Genomic DNA, 20,266 nt, shown 5'->3' with positions numbered 1-20,266 from the left:
CTTATTGTTCAATTTTAAGACTTCTTTGTACATTGTAGATACCAGGCCTTTGTTAGAAGTGTTTTGCAGAGATTTCCTCTGGCTCTGTATTTTCAATCTCTTAATATTCCATATTAAAAATACAATTTAATTATTATGACCTAATCACTAATTTAAGAACTGCTACCATTATTGTGGTATGTATTGTAGAGATAAAAGATTTTTTTTGGTTTCTTTGTTAAAGTTAATTTCCCCATATTTAAAAATTATTAATCTATTCCTTCTCTTTGTACCCCCCATCCCTTTATACTTAAGCTGCTGTGATTCCAAGAAGTTCACTTAAAGGAGAAGAGTGAAAAATTATCCTGGACTGTTTTTCTGTTCTAATCAACAAGTAACCCATTACAGTAGTCATTATCCAGATAATAGCCAATAACTCAGTAAATATACATGTGGAGCATGCCTTTTTAAACACTGAAAAAAATATCTTTGACATTCTTTGAAATGCTACTCAATTTTCAAATTGTTCCTAATATTTAAAATTTCTAGTCACCCTTGAGGTTTTTTCTTTTTTCTTTCCTTTTTTGTTAGTTCTCATTGTAAACAGCTAATTAAAACTGTTTTAAAGATAGGTCGTGCTATGAAATTTATTTTAATGATTTTATTTGAAAATCCGATTTCCCCCCAAATTTTTAAATTACATACATACACATATTAGTAGTCAACTCGGATTTATAAAACAAGAATATTTTTATTTGGAAAAGAGATCCTAGAAGTCTCTATTAATTAAAACCTCTTCTTGATTTCATTTTTCTCAATGAGTTTATTTGCCTAGGAGAAGTTACTTACTCCAAAACCAAGATCAAACAGGAAGTCTAGGCCAGTAGTTTCCTAACATTTATATACTAGGCAGTCTAATATTTCTTAACAGATAAACATAGAGCTACTGATTGGAGGTCAAATGGAGGTAGATGAGGCTGGTACATACTTTCTTCTTTATCTTTTCCCAGGCATCTCTGAGGAATCCACAGGGTTATATGGAGAAGAACTGGAACATTAGTCTAAATTATGATTTTTATTTAAAGCAACAACAAAACCAAATAGTCATTACTAAGTTATTTATCATGGAGTTCTAGGTGTCTAATTTATAAGGTTTCTGAATTAGACTTCAGGGCCTATGTTACATTTTATTACAGTCTACAACTTAAGTGTAGACTGGCAAGAATTAAAGGAAAAACCTGTTTCACAGCTGTTATGCATCTGGGAGTTTGGTTAAAAGGGGCTAGCTTAGCTTAGCCTGGGTTGTGATAAAAAGCAGGGTCTAGAGGCCTTTTAACTAAAGTCCTGTGCTCTGATCAGAGCTGTATTTAATACTGGCCCATAAGTCCACATAATTATAATTTGTAAGAGTCTTTAGGACATCAGTAACTTTTAAATCTTACCATGTGAAAAATGATTATGTCACCTGTGGACTTTAAAAGTAGTCAGCAAACTGGGATAAAGGTGATGATCAAATCAAGTATTTCTGCAACTTTCTCTGTCCAAGTTTTGTACTTTGGATGTTCCAGCTCTTTGTAATATGCCACTCCTTTGAATATGTTTTAATGAATAATGCTAATTCTGATAAATTAATGCTTCGTGTCACAGTTCACCTTCTTACTATATCCTGGCTTTCTCCCAGGCTTGCAGATGGGTCAGGGGCTGTGGAGAGTGGCCAGAAACCAGCAGCTACAGCAAGAAGGTTATAGTGAGCAAGGCTACCTCAGCAGAGACCAGAGCAGGAGGATGGCTGCCAACAACATTTCTAACACCAGTCATCGTAAACAAGTCCAAGGAGGCATTGATATATATCATCTTTTGAAGGCACGGAAATCTAAAGAACAGGAAGGATTCATTAATTTGGAAATGTTGCCCCCTGAGCTAAGCTTTACCATCTTGTCCTACCTGAATGCAACTGACCTCTGCTTAGCTTCATGTGTTTGGCAAGACCTTGCAAATGATGAACTTCTTTGGCAAGGGTAAGTTCAACCTAACATGTTTGATTCAGATATCTCTAAAGGCAGTCATGCTTAAATGTTATTTTTATAATAGACATATATTATGATGTATTTCTTTTTAACCTAGGTTTGTATTTTGACTTGCTCTTTATTAAAACCTGTCAAGATAATGAATTAGCATTACAGTCAAATTTGATATTGGGGAAAGAAGGACAGTATAAAAGAAAATGACTCTGTAGTTAGAAGATAAGTTACCAATCAAGAGATGTCAGTTTATTATAAATCAGAAGTTATAAGTTTATTCTAAAAATACAAGTTGTTGGGGTACCTGCCAATCTTGGTCCGTAGAACATGCAACTAACTCTTGATCTCAGGGTTATTAAATTTGAGCCCAACATTGGATGTAGAGATTACTTTAAAAATAATTTTAAAAAATTCAAAAATAAAAATACAAGTTAAGTGAGAATTTATAATTCCAAAATTTAGAGTGTTCACACCCCAGTATAGTTTGTGCTTCTTATATGAAGGTTATGTTTACTTATTTATATATTTCTTTCTGTCATAGAGGTGCTTGTTAACATAATCTGTGGTGACTGTTTCATCTACTTTTTATTTTTTCTAACCAACATTTCATCAATGAAGTCAAATAGAATGTAAGGAGATAATCTGCTTGCTGAAGTAAAAGTAGACTATAGAAATTATAGTAGCAATTATACCAATTTAACCTATAAATTTAAGAATGTTTGGAAGATAATCTATTTTATGTAACTGAAGTTACTCTTTAAATAAGATCATATACTTGAGTTGTAAAAATGTTACCAAACTTAGAAGAGTCACTGGATCTTGAGCTTTCTAGAATTCTTTACTAAGGCATATTTACTTTTTTTTTAATAAATTTTTTTTTATAAATTTATTTTTTTTATAAATTTATTTTTATTAAGTTTGCCAACATATAGAATAATACCCAGTGCTCATCACGTCAAGTGCCCACCTTTGTGCCCGTCACCCAGTCACCCCCATCCCCCGCCCACCTCCCCTTCCACCACCCCTAGTTCATTTCCCAGAGTTAGGAGTCTTTCATGTTCTGTCTCCCTTTCTGATATTTCCCACTCATTTTTTTCTCCTTTCCCTTTATTCCCTTTCACTATTTTTTATATTCCCAAAATGAATGAGATGCTAAGGCTTGCTTATTTATTTATTGATTGATTGATTATTTTAAATGGGACTTTCTAATGATGTGAAAAGACAAAAAGCAAAGATCTTTTTGTTACTTTAAATAATTTCCAAGTGAAAAACTAATTGAGGGAATTAATAAATTATCCAAATAGCCAAACTTTAGTAAAAATGTATTACCAAAAATGACATTTCTAACTTAGGCTTTCTGATGCTACAGAATTATAGTATTAATTATATAGTTAATCTCAGCCTCTAAATAGATAAAAATCATCAGCCTCACCCTGTTACTCTCTCATTGTCTTGTTATAGTGAAGGTACTGTGGAAGTGAGAAAAAATTCTATTTGTGGTGTTTAATAAAAGAACAAAAAAATGCTTTAAAACTGGCTCATTTAAAATTTCTTTTCTGCATTTTTGTATTCCCAGAAAACTTAATTTGTAATCCTGTATCCTGTATTTGAACTCTGAAAAAAAGTTTATTTCTAAGTTATCTGACCTCAATCAGAATGTATTCTTTATCTGGGATTTAAATCTGGATGTTCATTTCTGAAAGGAATGCTTCCTATATTGTTACCACATAATTATGCCTATTTTTATGACATATTTTTTTAATGATAAATTACTTCTATTTTCAATTGAAGGCTAGCTTAGTCTTTATTTTAACTTTGGATGTGTTGAATATTTATTAATGTTGAGAGGTTCTGTTACTTTGACATAACCAGTAATAAAAGTCAAAAGCAATAAAACTAAAGGGTTTGCTAAAATATTGATGTCTAAACAAGCTCCTAAACTTGCTATATTAGAATCAATGATTTAATTTGGTTGGTAAAAATAATGCAAGGATATAAATTAACTATTAAGATATTCTCATATTACATTACATACTTTATCCACTATCCTCACAATTTTTCATGTTACAGGCTGAGACGGTAACATCTTCGTGTTACCCTATATACATTAAATAATTTCTAAATGAAAAACTAATTGTGTGTGACATGAAATTTAGCCAATATTCAATAATGAAAATCAGAAAATGAAACTACTTTAATAATATCTGTCACTACAAGTAGGTGTTTTTGAACACGCAAAAATCAGATAATTTTGAGATAGAGTCATTAAAAGTGCACTAAAATATTTCAGTATTCTCTGTGTCTCTAGAGTATTGCACTTCTATTTAATGATCTATGGTCTAATGATCAAGAATTTCTAGGCATTGTAATAAGAAAAAATGTCTGTGGCCATACCACCCTGAATACGCCTGATCTTGGTAATAAGAAAAAATAAGATTAAACTTTAGCTTTCAAATAATAACCAGTAGCTAATGTCTCTGTACAGAGTTGGACACGACTATCCCAATCTGCAAAAATAATGTGTTTTGATACAAACTACTAGCATTTTAGGTTTCATATAATTTTTAAGCAATCATGTATCACTGTGATGGTAAAAAACTGTTTTGAAGCAGTATCTTAAAAGCATCTATGCTTAATATCACGCATAGTTTTTGATGTATGTACTGAAGTTATAGCATCATAATTTCTATGTTTAGTTTGCCAGTTATCAGTATATATATATACTGATATATATATATATATGTAAAAAAAATAAAGTGCTGCCCCTACCTAGCAATCTTTACCTCCATTCAATTTTACTTTGCAATAGAGCATATAGTTACTTAATCTTGTTTAGCTTCTTGGTTGAGATTGCTAACTATGGAGTAAGATTCCTTGGGTTTAAATCATCTTTTTAATCTTTTATTGTGTCTATGTTTATCTTTAGCACCAAAATCATTGTGTTGTTATAAAGATTAAGCAAGTTAATACTATTATAATTTTTAAATAGTGCCTGACATCTAGTAAGCACTGAATATTATAAATAAATAGGCTATCATTGCTATTATTAGTAATAGTTTATATTTAACTTCAGATAGTACTCATGAATATTATTAATCTTTATAACTCATGTTTATTAATACTATCAGAGTTGCTAAATTGAAGTCATTTGTCAATCACACTCTAGTAAAAAACAAGTACAGAATTAAACATTTTCAGCTTTAGACGTAAATTTCATGTTACTGTTTTATTATGTGTATATATAATGTTTTCTGATTTTATCTTTTATAGGTTGTGTAAATCCACTTGGGGTCACTGTTCCATATATAATAAGAACCCACCTCTAGGATTTTCTTTCAGAAAATTGTATATGCAGCTGGATGAAGGCAGCCTCACCTTTAATGCCAACCCAGAGGAGGTAAGTGAAGAACTTGAATATTTGTAATAGTTGAACTTTATTACTCTCTTGCTTCAGCTTTCTAATACAATAAACTTGCAAGTAAAGTAACAGTCATTGATGTTCCTTCTCAATGAGGAAATTACTGAGAAGCCCACTAAGTTGAAGTTAATGCTATATAACATAGTCATTTCTCTTTCCTTTATCAACTCACATTTTAAACCTACCTGCCCATGTTGTATGGCAGCTTCCATGACATATATGCAGTCCTCTACATTGAACTGATTGAAATACTACTCTATTATATGTGGAGAGCACAAGATAAGTTCATCAGATTTATCTGCAGCATTTTCTTCCTGTTTGATTTTTCTATTTAGTAAGGATGCAACTTTTATCAGAGACAATCACAAAGGACATTGTTCATTTGTGACACATCAAAATGCCTTTAACAGTCCATGTTTCCATAGAAACTGCTTTTAGATTGTTATAAAATTGAATAATTTTGTATTAACTAATTATTTCTTACTGTAACATATAAGAATGATCAAAATATGAAGACAGTTCTTTCATTTTTTTTTCTGTATTCTCATTTTAATATATCCTGGAAAGGTCAGATGCTTAGAATTGCTTTTTCCCCCTCAAATGTTTAAATGTCTACTAGACTTATTCTTAGATATCTAATGGAAATTATAAAGCACTCAAAACTACTACTTCTAGGTGAATTCTTTTCTCTGGAAAAATTTAACTGCCAGTTATTTTCTTTTATTTAATTTTCAAAACCAACTTTTTTTTTCATTCATTGTAGAGGTAGTAAGGATTATTTAAATTATGCAGCCAAATATTTTTTAAAATATCTTAACTCGGGATGCGTGGGTAGTAGCTCAGTTGGTTAGGCATCTGCCTTCCACTCTGTTCATGATCCCAGGATCTTGGGATCTAGCCCTGCATCTAGCCAGGCTCTTCCTCAGCGGGGAGCTTGCCTTTCCCTCTCCCTCTGCCATTCCTCCTGCTTGTGCTCCCTCACTCTCTGTCAAATAAATAAATAAATAAATAAATAAATAAATAAATAAATAAATAAAATAACTTTTACTATGTTATAGTTAGAAACATGTTTCCCCATGTACTGTATTTGAATATTAAACAGAAATACTGATTTTATAAATAGGCATATAATACAAATAACATTTTAAAAATTAAATTGACTTTTTGCTTCTTACATACGATTTCTTAACTTTTCTTATACATGAATAAAAATATAACACCATTGCAAAAGTTTACTGATACACCATACATTATCAGTTAAGTTTTAGCCCCACAAATATAACAAAATATATATATTATAAAGCCTGATATAAATATTTGAATTAAGAAGCCTGTTCTCTCACTACTGTTTAATAAGAGTTTTGATGTTCAGATTAAGTAGAAAACTGATACTTAATTTAGAAGACAAACAAATGAATAAATTATCACAAATTTAAGTTTTGGGGATGGCTGGGTGGCTCAGTGGTTAAGCATCTATGTTCAGCTCAGGTCGTGATCCCAGAGTTCCAGGATCGAGTCCCACATCAGGCTCCCTCCACGGAGCCTGCTTCTTTCTCTCTCTGCCTATGTTTCTGCCTCTCTCTCTGTGTCTCTCATGAATAAATAAATAAAATTTTTAAAATTAAATAAATAAATTTAGGTTTTATAACATCCTTTTATGGCAATTTTTTTTTCTGGTGTATTTATTTTATCATAAAATACACTTGTTCTTATTTTTGGTAAAATTTAAGTTCTGTTCCTTCCAAATTACAGCAATAGTCTCCATGTCACTTTCTGATCTTACACTATGGCATAGCTCTCAGTTCAAGAGATTCTTCTATACTTATATATTTGAATAATGGCATGGTTTCAGAGACTTCATTATTAATGTTTATTAGAATTAGATATTACTTGTAGCTAATTAAAACAGTTCCTATGATGAGCTTTATAATAAGTTACATATTTTGCATTAGTGTTTTAAGTTAGTCAAATGATGATTACTGAAGAACCTTGGCAGAATAGTACAGTGTTTAACTCTAGGTACATAAGAATCAGGAAAGGCAGCTATTACAAGCCCCAGTCTTATTATGCCCAATTTATCAAGGCATCTGGTTCCTGTTATAAATTATACTGATAATGAGTAAAACTATCATCTTTAATTCATATCACTTGCAAATGTCATATTCTAAGGAAAGAATAACTTGGTAAGTACTGAGTTGTAGATTTACAAAGTCAGAAAAGTTGGATGTAACTGCTGATATTGATTATGGTAAGTAGCATTCCTTGCTAAAGGAATACCTATTTTTAAAACAAATTATGAGGCCATCATTTTTATGTAAAGATGAAACCATAGATAGGCCCTTATATACTAGAATATGATATGGATTGGTTTAAATATCTAAATTGAAAAAGCTAGATGTCAAAATATGTTTCCATCTTTGCAGCTACATATGTCAGACTATTGAGTTCTTGTTACACCTCCTCTACTGTGTTTGGAGGGGTGGGCAGAGAAAAAAGGTAAAATGAACAGACCTTTTTTTTATGTATAAAACTTTAAAAAATTTTTAAATCGAATATTTGCTAAGAGAGGGGATTGAAGTTATTAACATAAGATTTCTAGATCTTCAGATTTTACTTATCCATCCTACCTTCCATTGTTGAGAGTTGGCTGTATTTTCTTTTTCTTCACTCCTTTGCCTGATTTAAAGATATCTGGGAGCATTCCAGAAGTGTTGAATTCTCTATTCTGAAAGGGGTACACAGTGCTGTCAAGAGACATAAAGCTGAACCTTTCATTTTTTTTTTTTTTTTTTTTTTTTTTTAAGCTGAACCTTTCAGAGTGACTTGTGGTTCCAGAATTCTGATTCTGTTCTTTTAAACATCGGTAACTTAGCAGGTATTGTCTGATAACAAAATAGAATCCTATCTTTACCAGAATGCACCTAGGTTGTAGATAGGCAAAGAAGAACATTGAGATAAATACAGTTGTAGATGCAGAGAAACGAGGGAAAATATTTTAATGACTATATTCGTACTTCTTCATTGACTAATATAAATAATATCAACTTGGTTGTTTATCCAAGCGAAATCTTCAGAATTAAAATAATGTAATTGAAAGAGTTATCCTAATAGATGTTTTTATATAGAACTTACCTGTACGAGTCATACTTTAGCCAGGTCTTAGAATGACTCTTGCCAAGTTTTTTAAGTGCTACAAATAAGGAAGTACTTTGGAGGTTGATTTTCTTTCCCACTTCATTGGAGCACTATCATCAGATGTGTTATTTTGGGTTCATTTAAGCTTGAAAAGTAAATTAGTTTTGATGATATGTGTAAATATAAATTTTGATTTATTTTAAGTACCTGAGTTAAGATGTGTATAATTGTTCAGTATTATAAAAACCTACTTTTCCATAATTTCTAGTTCTGTACTTATCATTTTGATAGCAAGCATCATTAAAATATTATAAAAATAAGAATACTTACAGCCACAGGGAACAAGATTCTCCAAAGGACATCGTTCATGTCACGGATATGGGTAACCAAACTCCACAGCAACTGCTGGCAGTGGCTCATGGGGTGGGGGAGAACATCCGCACAGTTTGTGGTACGATTATCTAGCACGCTGTTGTTATCTGCATGACGTTGTGATCTCAGCTGTATGTAAAGTCTTGATCTTGTGCATGAGCTTGTGTACTTTGTGGCAGGTGACCACATTCTAGTAAAGGAATGTGCTAAAAACCATCTGTTTACATTAGGCTGTATTTCCCCTGCATGTACAAGTTATGTGTGTTGATTTTATTCTCCTAGTAGTATTATGATAAAGTAATTTTACTTATCAACCAATTAACTATATTCCTTGAGCTCCGTTTAGTATTAAACATTTTCTCAGTTATTTTTAAATTTAGAATCTGAAAAATTGGAAGCAAACATGATTTAATTTCAGTATATTATAGGTTTTATTTTTGTGTAAATATGTTTAAATTTTTTTTTTAAATAATATTCTTGAGAGGCCTGGGTGGCTCAGTCAGTTGAGCACCAGACTCTTGGTTTCATCTTAGGTCATGATCTTAGGCTCTGTGGGATCGAGCCCCTCAGCTGAGAGTCTGCTGGAGAGTATCTCCCACCCACCCCCTCACTCACATGTGTGCTCTCTCATGTTCTTTCTCTTCTTTAAAAATAAATAAATCTTTTAAAAAAATACTGTCTTTGGGGTCAGGTAAAAGCAGTCTTTTTTTTTTTTTAACCTATAGGCACATTTTTCTTGTCTTCATAAAGGAAGATGTACATGCATGCATACAATTTTGTGCATAATAATGAGATTGATCTGAGGTAGAATCTATTATGAGAAATATTTTAAATTGGACCTATGCACACATTTTAAATGGAAATACATAAGCAATTAATTTTCAATATAACATTTTGTTGTTGTTGGGCCAGCTAAAATATAAGCAAGAAGTTTGTAGTTCTCCATTATAAAAGGGAACTCAGGAGTTTATACTCAGATATATTAAATCTTACTGACTTTTTGCTCCAGTATTCAGCAGCGAAATGTTCATTACCATTACTTCATAGCATAACAGTGATGAAAGGTAACTTTTATTTTTATTCTTAAAGATAGAAAACCCTGATTTGTATAATCAGAATGTACAGATAAGCATTTCCCAAATGTATTCTTTGCAGTGATTATTACGCTGGATAATGGACATCGTCAGAGTTCCTGAGTCTAATAAATTTGACCATGATAGGTTATGATTACTTGTCTTATTTAAAGAGTAACTTTTCAAAGCCTTTAATACATTGATGCACATTGTGAGTATATGTTGTATGCAGCATTATTCAGATTTATTTGACATAGTGTTAGATTTATTTGGCAGTCTCTCTCTCTCTCTCTCTCTCTCTCTCTCTCTCTCAGCAAAGTAACATTCTAGGGGACATGTTCTGTGATATGCTAGTGTAGATTATCTGTAATCTTATTATGTGTAAAAAAATGTATTTCTAAATAGACACATAGCTTGAATACCTTCTTGTTTACTGAGCATTATATGATGTCTATTTTACCAGTAATCTTTTTTCTTTCTGAAAGTCTGTGAATCTATATTTGTTCTCTTTCCTTTTGTCTAATGGTATTATTACAAAAAAAATTAAAACTGAAAGTTGTGCCTTGAAAGACTGAGAAGTTTATCCATGTTCTATATTTTAATTATCTAATATGTTAAGAAAATTTTTACTTTATAAAATAAGGGTAGGACAACAAACCTAATAACAATATTGAATTTAAATGATTGCCTTTAAGCATTGATATAAGTATGCTTGTCAGATAATTTATAACAAATCATTTATCATTACATCCTTGATATCTCATTCTCTGTACTAACTCAATTATCTCTCGCAACACAGGAGTATTTTCAGTGAAGGCTGACAGGCCACTAAGATGTTTTGAAGTTTGGCAAATGTATTGCCCACTTTTCCTTGTATGTACCAGTTGGGGGGTTTGGGCTGGAAGGAACAGACAGCTTAATAGTGGCTTAATCATATACATTTACCTACCTCCAGAGAGACCCAGAGGTGGGTATCCTAGAGTTATTTCAATGATACACTGATCTCATGGCTTATGCCTTCTTTTGATGATAAGCTGGCCACCACCACTCAAAGTTTCATATCCTCATATGAAAGTATCCTCAGCACAAAGATTGGGGGCAAAACAAAGAAACTCTCCTCAAATTCCTTATGGTTGTTAGGAAGTAAAATGTCTTTTCAGGCACCTTCAGTGTACTTCTACTCATTTCTAATGGACAGACTTAATCACATCAACATTCCTAGACCTCTTGAGAACAGAATAGAAGGGATCACCTGATTGACTTAGAGTCATCATGATTTAGCAACTGTGGTTGAAATGCTAAAAGCAATGAAAAGAGTGAAATGGCTTTCAGGCAGGCCCAAGCATCTGCGACACTAGTTTTACCAGTGAGCCACTTACCGAATTTGTTATTCTGCTTCTCTCATTTCTGGGCTCCACTGGGTTAGACGCCTTTAGTACCCAAAGGAGGAATATTCCTAAGTGGCACAATAATTCAGATTGGTTGCTGAGACTACTTCCTTGTGGTTTTAGGTCCTCCTGCCACTGAGCAAAAATGACCAAGAAAAAAAAAGGATGAGGGTCGGTAATTATGCTGTGGTTGAAGTAATGAAGCCTAATTATCTGTGAAAAATAGTTGTTCCCACAAAGTGGGGAAAACAGAAGGATATAAGTGGAACTCAGGAGATGTGTTCAAGGTCCTTCTCATACCACTGTATCCTATTGTAAAAGTAATTTAAAAAAATCAGAATAGCCCCTATATGGACAGGGTTTAAATCACATCACTTAGACTACTCACTAGATAAAGAACTTGAACCAGCTGAAAGGATTGCTCCATTCCCAGCCTCGGGTGTTGTATACAATTCCAAAATAATTGTGCTGATTTTATTACTGTTGGCTTCCATGGCATCCATGCAATACAGTTCTGACCTGTAAGACTGGAGAAAACATGCAGAGAAAATTTTAAGTTTCAAAAAGAGACCAAAAATACTGTATCAATGTGTATGTGAACATACCTGTATGTGTGTATACTTCTGGGCACTAACGTATGAGCATATAATGACAGAAACAGATGCAGCCATGAGAGCTATTAATAACACAGGGCAAGTAGAACATTGGGAAGAAAGAATTGGGTCCATGAGCCTGACAACCCTGGCGCCAAAATACTTAGAACTTACTTGTTATATAAGAAAATAATCCCTTTACTTTTTTTAATTGGGGTTCTTGTTGTTTGCAATCAAGAGTATCCTAATGCATCATCATCACCATCATCATTATTATTATCCAAACTCATTAAGAGTTTGATATGTAATCCTGAACACATTATCTTATAAAAATAAACAGTGCTAATTATCATTAGCTAATTAATTTTATCCCCAATTTGCTGATGAGAATTTAGAGCAAAGAAGCTAGTTAATACTGAGAGGAGTCCCTAACTATATATAGCTTATAAATCTTTCTCCTCTATTGAAAGTATTTACCCAAAAGAGCTAAAATACTCAAGTTAATTGGAAGAGCCCCTTTCCCCTGATTAGCATTAGAGGTAAAGTGAAAATCCATGTGTCTTAGACACTGTTATCCTCTGGCTAGATAATTTAATATTTTCAGTCTGATTACCACTAGGCAGGTCATACTAAAATGGAGGCCATTCACTTTTTTGAGGGCAATGTGGCATGTGTATGGGTATGTAGGGATATATCTCTCTTTTTAATCTGATCAATCATGTGTTAATTTTATGTTTAAGTAGGTAACTATCCTGTGTCTTTCAGGTCAACTTTATTTTACACCCTGCCCTGACCATAATATATATTCAGTACCCTCCCTTTCCTTTGTCACCAAGAGTCATTCCAGTATGTGGTATAGAATGAGACTCCACAGAAGTATGTGGACTCAGGGTAAACCTTTAGAAGCTTCAGAGGGAAACAAATTTCCCAGGCCCTCTTTTGTCTTAATCTAATTGGAAAAAGAGATTCAACCCGAGAGTATTCTATAGCTTCTTCAATCAGTATTATTCTGTATATTCTTCAGCTGCTTCATTGGATACATTCTGCTTTTGTTTTTCCTAGTTTGTCATGGGAGATACTGTTATCTCATTTAGTGTGAATTATCTAGGGTAAATGCAAACAAATTAGTGGATGCTGTATTGATCTACTACATTGATCAGGATTGAAAGTCCTACTTTCAACTAGAAGAAAGAGTAAAGTTAGAATATTTTACCAACACAGCACTCATACTACAAATTTTAAAATGTGCAGGGCTAAAATGAGCAAGATATTTTTTTCTTTGTTTGAATTTTACTTTTGTTACCAATTTAGATAAATATACCTGGCAAATTTACAAAACTGTGTTAATATTTTAAGTACATTTCAAAGAAAAATCTGTATACCTTTTGTTTCCTTACCATATCCTGACCATCTTAAAAACTCCATGGTTATCTGATGTGACCACGGTTTCTAGAAAGTGACAGCACTTTCTAGATCTAAGTTCTCAATTTTAATGTCCAAAGTAGTTGTCTTTCCTACACATCTTGTCTGAATTTAGCAATTGCTAATACCGATGTCACAGTAAATGTCACTCTAAAAGATGAATTCTTTATTAGAAATCTAAAAAACAGTATTTCCTCAGTTCATGGATGTCAGCAGTTGTACAGCATCAAATCACAGCTTTTGAAATCTGGGAGTATGAAGGAAACACTACATTAAATGCAAATTTTTTTGACCAACTAACTGTAGTATACATTTATCCCTAATATTCCATAACATTTTCTTTCATGTCATACTTTCTTTGTAATAAAAATGTTATGGTGTGCATGGGTGGCTCAGGTGGTTGAGCCTCTGCCTTCGGATCAAGTTGTGATCCAGGATCCTGAGGTCAGGCTCCCTGCTCGGTGGGGAGCCTGCTTCTCCCTTCCTCCCAGTTGATGCTCTCTCTGTCAATCAATCTTTGTGAACTACTTTTGGCCATTAGCAGATAAATATAGCATCAGAGTAACCTGTTGCTTTTTTGTAGTGGTGACTCCAACTTTTGAGAGTTTATATTTGAGGTATTTCAAAGTATACTGGAGTTTTGGTCTAATTCATAGGTTTTTGTTCTGGTTAGGTTCTTTTTTTTACCCCTTAGTTTAATTGTATAATCCTTAAAAGTTGATAGGTTCTCTTGAAAGCCACCTACCTAGAGGCTTTGCACAGCAGATTCAATCATTCATTCAACAAATATTTATTAAGTCCCTCTCCACTTACTAATTATATGATTTAGACCTTGGCAAATTATTTAACCTCTGTGCTTCAGTTTCCCTGTCTGTAAAATGGAGACAATATCTGTAATACACGATAATGTGTATTGTGATGTTACTGTGTCTACTAAATGAAATAATGTATGTTAAATGCTTAGTGCCTCTAAATGCTCACCAAAATGTAGCTTTATATTTATACTAGAGGTACAACTATAGCAACTTAGACTATCAAGAACCAAGCACTGCTCTAGGCTTTGGGATTCATCCTCTCTTGGAACTTTTGGATTTTGGTAGATAATGTTCCTTCAGAATATATCGGTCACACCAACATCTGCTAGCTTTAAATGGCAATAACCCTTTGCCATTAATTTCATTTTGTAGCATGTGATGAACAATCTTTTGCATATACAGTAACTTTTGGTGTCAGTGGTAATGCTTAGTTTAATCTTTTGGTGGACATTTTAAACAGTTTAATTAGGTGTCTAAAATTATGTTCAAATTAAAACATGTGTCCTGCCTGAATATGATAGTAGGATGAACAGATACTTTAATTCATGAGTAAGTATACACATGTCCTGGCTGTGAAACTACTATTTAAATCCCACTTGTCTACCATTAAGATTTGGAGTTTTTCTTAATGTTTATTTCAAAATTGTTTCTGAGCTGTTAAGGTATATTTGTGAATGTACATATTAGAATCTAGGTAATATGAGAAAACTTGTTTTTATTAAAGTTGAGCTAGTCATTTAAATAGTTCTATTTGTATGTGATTTTTATAAAGCAAGAATTCTAAATTAGCCAATATTAGTATTCAGATTTGTTACTTTCTCTTTAGTTTGAATTATTATTAATTGTACCTTAACCTAATAGTTTTGTTTCCAGATTTTGACTAGAAAGCTTTTATTTTCTAATTTACAGACAGTTTAGAGAAGAAGGGCCTTTTCCAAGAACCTTACTTTAGCTACCAGCAACTTGTCAATAATATTGATATTTTAGTAGTAATTTATCATTTAAAAATTACTTTCATGTTCCTCATCTTATTGACCTATCTCAGTCATCAGAGCCACACTTTTGGGGACTATTAGAACTCAAAGTGTAACTTTTTCTTTTGAGTCTATTAAAACTAATTAATAAGAACTTTTTTTTTTTTTAGAACTTTTCATTGTTATTTAAAACCTGGGTAATGCTGTTTATGTGATTTTGTCTGATGTCACTGCTTTGTCTCCCGTGAAAAGGAAACAGTACAATCTGTCATACATTTCTTCTCCATTTCTCCAGGACTCCATTAGAAGGATTTTCCATATTTCTTATTAGTTCATCAACATTTTGCACTCTAACATATGGAAACTTCCTCCATAAATTGTTCTTGAAAGCTGAAATCCTTGCCACTTCAAAGTCTGTAAATAAGCTGATTTCATTCCATATTCCATACTCAAAACTGAATAGTACGATTCTTCATTATCCTCCAGAATGTTTAGTTCTGACCACTTTCAGTAACTATGAGAAGGAATTGGGTGCCATATAGCAGCACTGCCTCTTCACAACTTTACCTCCCCCACATAGGCATGGACAGTGTGTGCTCTCTGTTCTTCCGACAGAAGAGACAAGACTGGAATCTGCAGTTCAGATTTCAAACTGACATCAAAATCATCTTCACATGTCTTTCCCAATTGTCTTAATTATAACTAAGTCACACAGAGGCTTCTAGTGAATAGCCTACTTATGGGAACCTCAGTAAGAGAGAAACTTGATTTGTCACTCTTATCATCTTTTCACATAGGATGAGTTTAAAAACCTTGTCATAGTTTTGATTTTAGTCTCAGAGTCTAGTGACTAAATTAGGAATAACAATCATAATATGTATAAGCAGCTTAAGTTACCATGAATCAAAGTGGTATGGAAACTTACAGAAGAAAACCCTGCAAAACTTCATGCGGTAGAATGAAATGAAATGACAGAATGAAAACTTCTATACATAGTCTTAAGCCCTGCTCATTAAGTAATCTATATTTACTTGGCTGCAACTAAAAAGCAAGGTGTTAGTTTATTACTTGACAGATATATCCCCAGATGAATATCACCCTAGTTCTATGTGGTTTTATCCCTTAACTATGGAACATATCCCTTAACTATGTGGTTTTATCCCACATAGTTTAACTATGGATCACATATTCTCTGTTTAAGGTAGAATTTGCCAACTGAGCAAATATTGAAAGGTTTTATATTTTGCTTAAGTGATTCTGAAAGCACTATAAAAAAAGGAGAGATAGAATCAGACCTGTCATCTGAGCCATCAGTGCTCTTTTCAAACAATACAGTGGGAATGCTCCATGTGACATATAGAAGGCTGCTCTCTCTGATGTGCTAATTGTTTTTTACTATCCAGAAAATAAATACCCATAACATTTTTGTATCTCTTAATTTTTATATTTTTAATGTAAAAAGATGACATTCAATTGTTCATTTCACTGTGGCTAAAATACATCTTTGAATATTATTGTATCAGTTCTCATTGTAAGAAAAAGTAGAAATCTAAATCGAACTATGTTTTGTAAATATTTATTGTTAAAATTTAAGGACTGTTATTTTAAAAGTCTTCACATGCCCTTTAAAAAAACTAAATGGGGGATCCCTGGGTGGCGCAGCAGTTTAGCGCCTGCCTTTGGCCCAGGGCATGATCCTGGAGACCCGGGATCGAATCCCACGTCGGGCTCCCTGCATGGAGCCTGCTTCTCCCTCTGCCTATGTCTCTGCCTCTCTCTCTCTCTGTGTGTGTGTGACTATCATAAATAAATAAAAAATTTTAAAAAAAACTAAATGGAATATCCAGTATGCTTTCTATTATATAATGCTCTAAGGATAGACTTATTACTTGAAAAAATAGTAGCCATGGTTCTGGATTTTACATTGTAAAATTTGAACAAAATTAGTTAAACCAAGGTTTTTTCTAAATGTCTTTATTATGCTGTTCTTAAGAAAACAAGGGTACTCCCAATTTTGTTTCATTAGTGATTTCTGTTATTGATACAAACTGCTACATAATGTTTTTGCCAGGTGTCCATGCCAATAGCCAGCCAGTACTTTCAGTACCAGTGGTCAGGGGGTTTTGTTTTTTTAATTAAGACTATGTATTTTTTAAGTCAGCTTTAGGTTTGCAACAACAGTTGGTTCTTTTTCATTTGGCTTTGCTTACCTAGTTTTCTAGAATTCACTCTATTCTCTATGATTTCTGGTTCTGAACATATGTACAGTAAATTTTGCTTTTGAAGCACACTGTGGATAATGATTTGAATCAAAAAATAAGGCTTTATTAAAAGGGAAGAGAAAATGTGGGTATTGATGTAATAGAAGACATATGACAAAGTAAATGTGTCTTAAAACATGAATTATGGGAGAAGAGCCATTCTTAAAAAAAATAAGAAAAAATAGATGACCAAGCCCCAACATATCTTTTTCTTTTTTAAGTTTAAATTCAATTATTAGTTTCAGGGGTAATTTAGTGATTCATCAGTTGTATATAACACCCAGTTCTCATAATATCATGAGCTCTCCTTAATGCTCATCATCCAGTTACCCCAATCCCTCACACCTCTCCCCTCCAGCAATCCTGTTTGTTTCCTATAGTTAAGAGTCTCTTATGGTTTGCCTCCCTTTCTGATTTTGTCTTATTTTTCCCCCTCCCTTTCCCTATGATCCTCTGTTTTGTTTCTTCAATTCTACATATAGGTGAAATCATATGATAATTATCTTTCTCCGATTGAGTTATGTCACTTAGCATAATACCCTCAAGTTCTATCCACATCGTTGCAGATGGTAAGATTTCATTTTTTGATGGCTGAGTAGTATTCCATTGTCTATATACCACATCTTCTTTATCCAACACATTTTTTTAAATTTTTTTTTTTTTTTTTAATTTTTATTTATTTATGATAGTCACAGAGAGAGAGAGGCAGAGACACAGGCAGAGGGAGAAGCAGGCTCCATGCACCGGGAGCCCGATGTGGGATTCGATCCCGGGTCTCCAGGATCATGCCCTGGGCCAAAGGCAGGCGCCAAACCACTGCGCCACCCAGGGATCCCCAACACATTTTTTTTATTCTAAATTCCTTCTTAATATTGGTGTAGGCTACCTGTTCATGATTTCTTGAATTATTTGTCTGCCTCCTAAACAAATTACATTGAAACAACTCACCACTCTAATCTGATCATGTAAGTCTTGGGGCTATATCACTTGCATAACATTTTTTAGTAACATACCCAGTGGAGTCTACTTTACAAAATTTCTTAATTTTTTTCTTGAATTACTACAGCATTTGTTCTATTAAAGAAAACTTAACATGAGGTGGGATGAATTTATGTTAATGTAATAGGATGAATTTACATTAACATAGCCTGGGTTCATCCTGCTGCTTGATACTCCTTTTGTTTGCTCCTAATGGATTCCCTGTTTTGCCCACACCATTGCTGATAGAAATCTTTACCACTTCACTGTGGGATCCAATTGAGCTCTCTTTTCCAACTCTTTCTAGATGGTATATATACCCTAAGAAGAAACCAATATGGACTCTACATTCTGCCTTTGTCAGTTTCTTAATATGCCTGTCTCTGAACCAGCATATTGTCCTGTCCTCCAGTCTCAGAAAGCATTATTACCTCCCTAAGTCTACCTTCATGATCCAAGATTTTTCCTTCCCTCTTTTGATCAGCTTCATAATTTCCATAATTCCGTCTTCTGTATCACTTAATTTGTTCCTCTGCTTCTTCCATCCCTGTGGTCATTGCATCCAGTCAGTTTCAAATATCTTGGTTATTGCATTTTTCATTTTGGCCTGATTGGTTTTAAGCTCTTTTATCCCTGCAGTGAGGGATTCCCTAGGTGTCTTCTATGCTTTTCTTAAGCCTAGCTAATGTCCTTATAATTGTTGCTTTAAAGTGTGGAGCAGGCATATTTCCTGTTTCGATTAGATCCCTGGCTGTGACCTTTTTTTGTTCTTCCTTTTGGGATGAATTTCTCCATCTTGGCCTTTTGTCTAGGTCTCTGTCTTCTCTGTGTTAAGAAAGCAAGTTATATTTCCTGCTCCTGAGAGTAATGACTTTATGAACAAGGAGTCAGATACTGCCCAGGGCCTGGCACTTCAGGAAGTGTCTCTGGTGTATGCCTCGTGTATTCTGCCACTCTGTTATGTGTGGCTGCTCTATCCCTCAGGGCAGTCCTCTGCAGGCTTTCTCCTTGCAGGCTTTTCTCCTTGGGGAGTGTTTGGACCTTGGCCAGAGTGTGATGAGTTTCAATTCCACTTGTATTTTCAGTCTTTCCCCTGGGTCCCCAAATCTCCACTTGCTGCTCCCATGATCTCTTGCTCTTATGTCAGTTTTTTCCTCTCCCTGTTGATGCTCTTTCTTTTGTCTTCTCACATTCATGGGTCACAATGGTCTTGATAAAACATTTGTTATTGGTAGCCTGGGTGGTTCAGTGGTTTAGCCCAGGGCCTGATCCTGAAGACCTGGAATCAAGTCCCACGTCAGGCTCCCTGCATGGAGCCTGCTTCTCTCTCTGCCTGTGTCTCTGCCTCTCTGTCTCTCTGTCTCTCTCTCTCTCTCTCTCTCTCTCTCTCTGTGTGTGTGTGTGTGTGTGTCTCATGAATAAATAAATAAAATACTTTAAAAAATAAAGCATTTGTTTCTCTTCTTGACCTTTAATTTTAATGTTCTTTAATATTTTTTCCTCCTTTGTACTAATTTTTCAAGTGAGTGAGCTGTCAGTTTCCTTAACTTTAGCTCATTCCTTAGCTTTCTTCTTAGACTTGAGTCCCCATTATGCTGTGAAGAGAGACCCCTTAAAAGTCACTACTTTCTTTTTTCCCCAATCACCAAATCCGTTACCCTCTTTCCCATTCTAATCTCCTTGAGCTGCCTAAAGGAAAAGGGAAACAAGCTATGTTCTAGGCTAGACACTTTTGTATCTTCACAATAACCACTTAAATAAGATTTTCACTGATTAGGAAACTGAGGTTCAAATTTTGAGTAAATTATGTTCACAAAATCATTAAGTGGCAGAGCCA

General features: G+C 33.7%; 1 protein-coding gene across 2 annotated transcripts in view; it reads left to right on the top strand.

Annotated features, from left to right (window-relative positions):
* Positions 1–20,266, top strand: part of FBXO8 (F-box protein 8) — a 51,805-nt gene that overhangs the window by 17,224 nt on the left and 14,315 nt on the right. For both annotated transcript variants that reach the window (XM_038573622.1, XM_038573621.1), the window contains exons 2-3: positions 1,661–1,997; positions 5,271–5,397. In XM_038573622.1, coding sequence (XP_038429550.1) covers positions 1,669–1,997; positions 5,271–5,397 — 456 coding nt within the window. In that variant the 5' untranslated portion in view covers positions 1,661–1,668. The remainder of the gene's footprint in view (positions 1–1,660; positions 1,998–5,270; positions 5,398–20,266) is intronic.

This window comes from Canis lupus, chromosome 25 (assembly GCF_011100685.1).
Source record: "Canis lupus familiaris isolate Mischka breed German Shepherd chromosome 25, alternate assembly UU_Cfam_GSD_1.0, whole genome shotgun sequence".
Lineage (NCBI taxonomy): Eukaryota > Metazoa > Chordata > Mammalia > Carnivora > Canidae > Canis > Canis lupus.
Note: the sequence above shows the minus strand (reverse complement) of the source record. Positions and strands in the feature narration are given on the sequence as shown.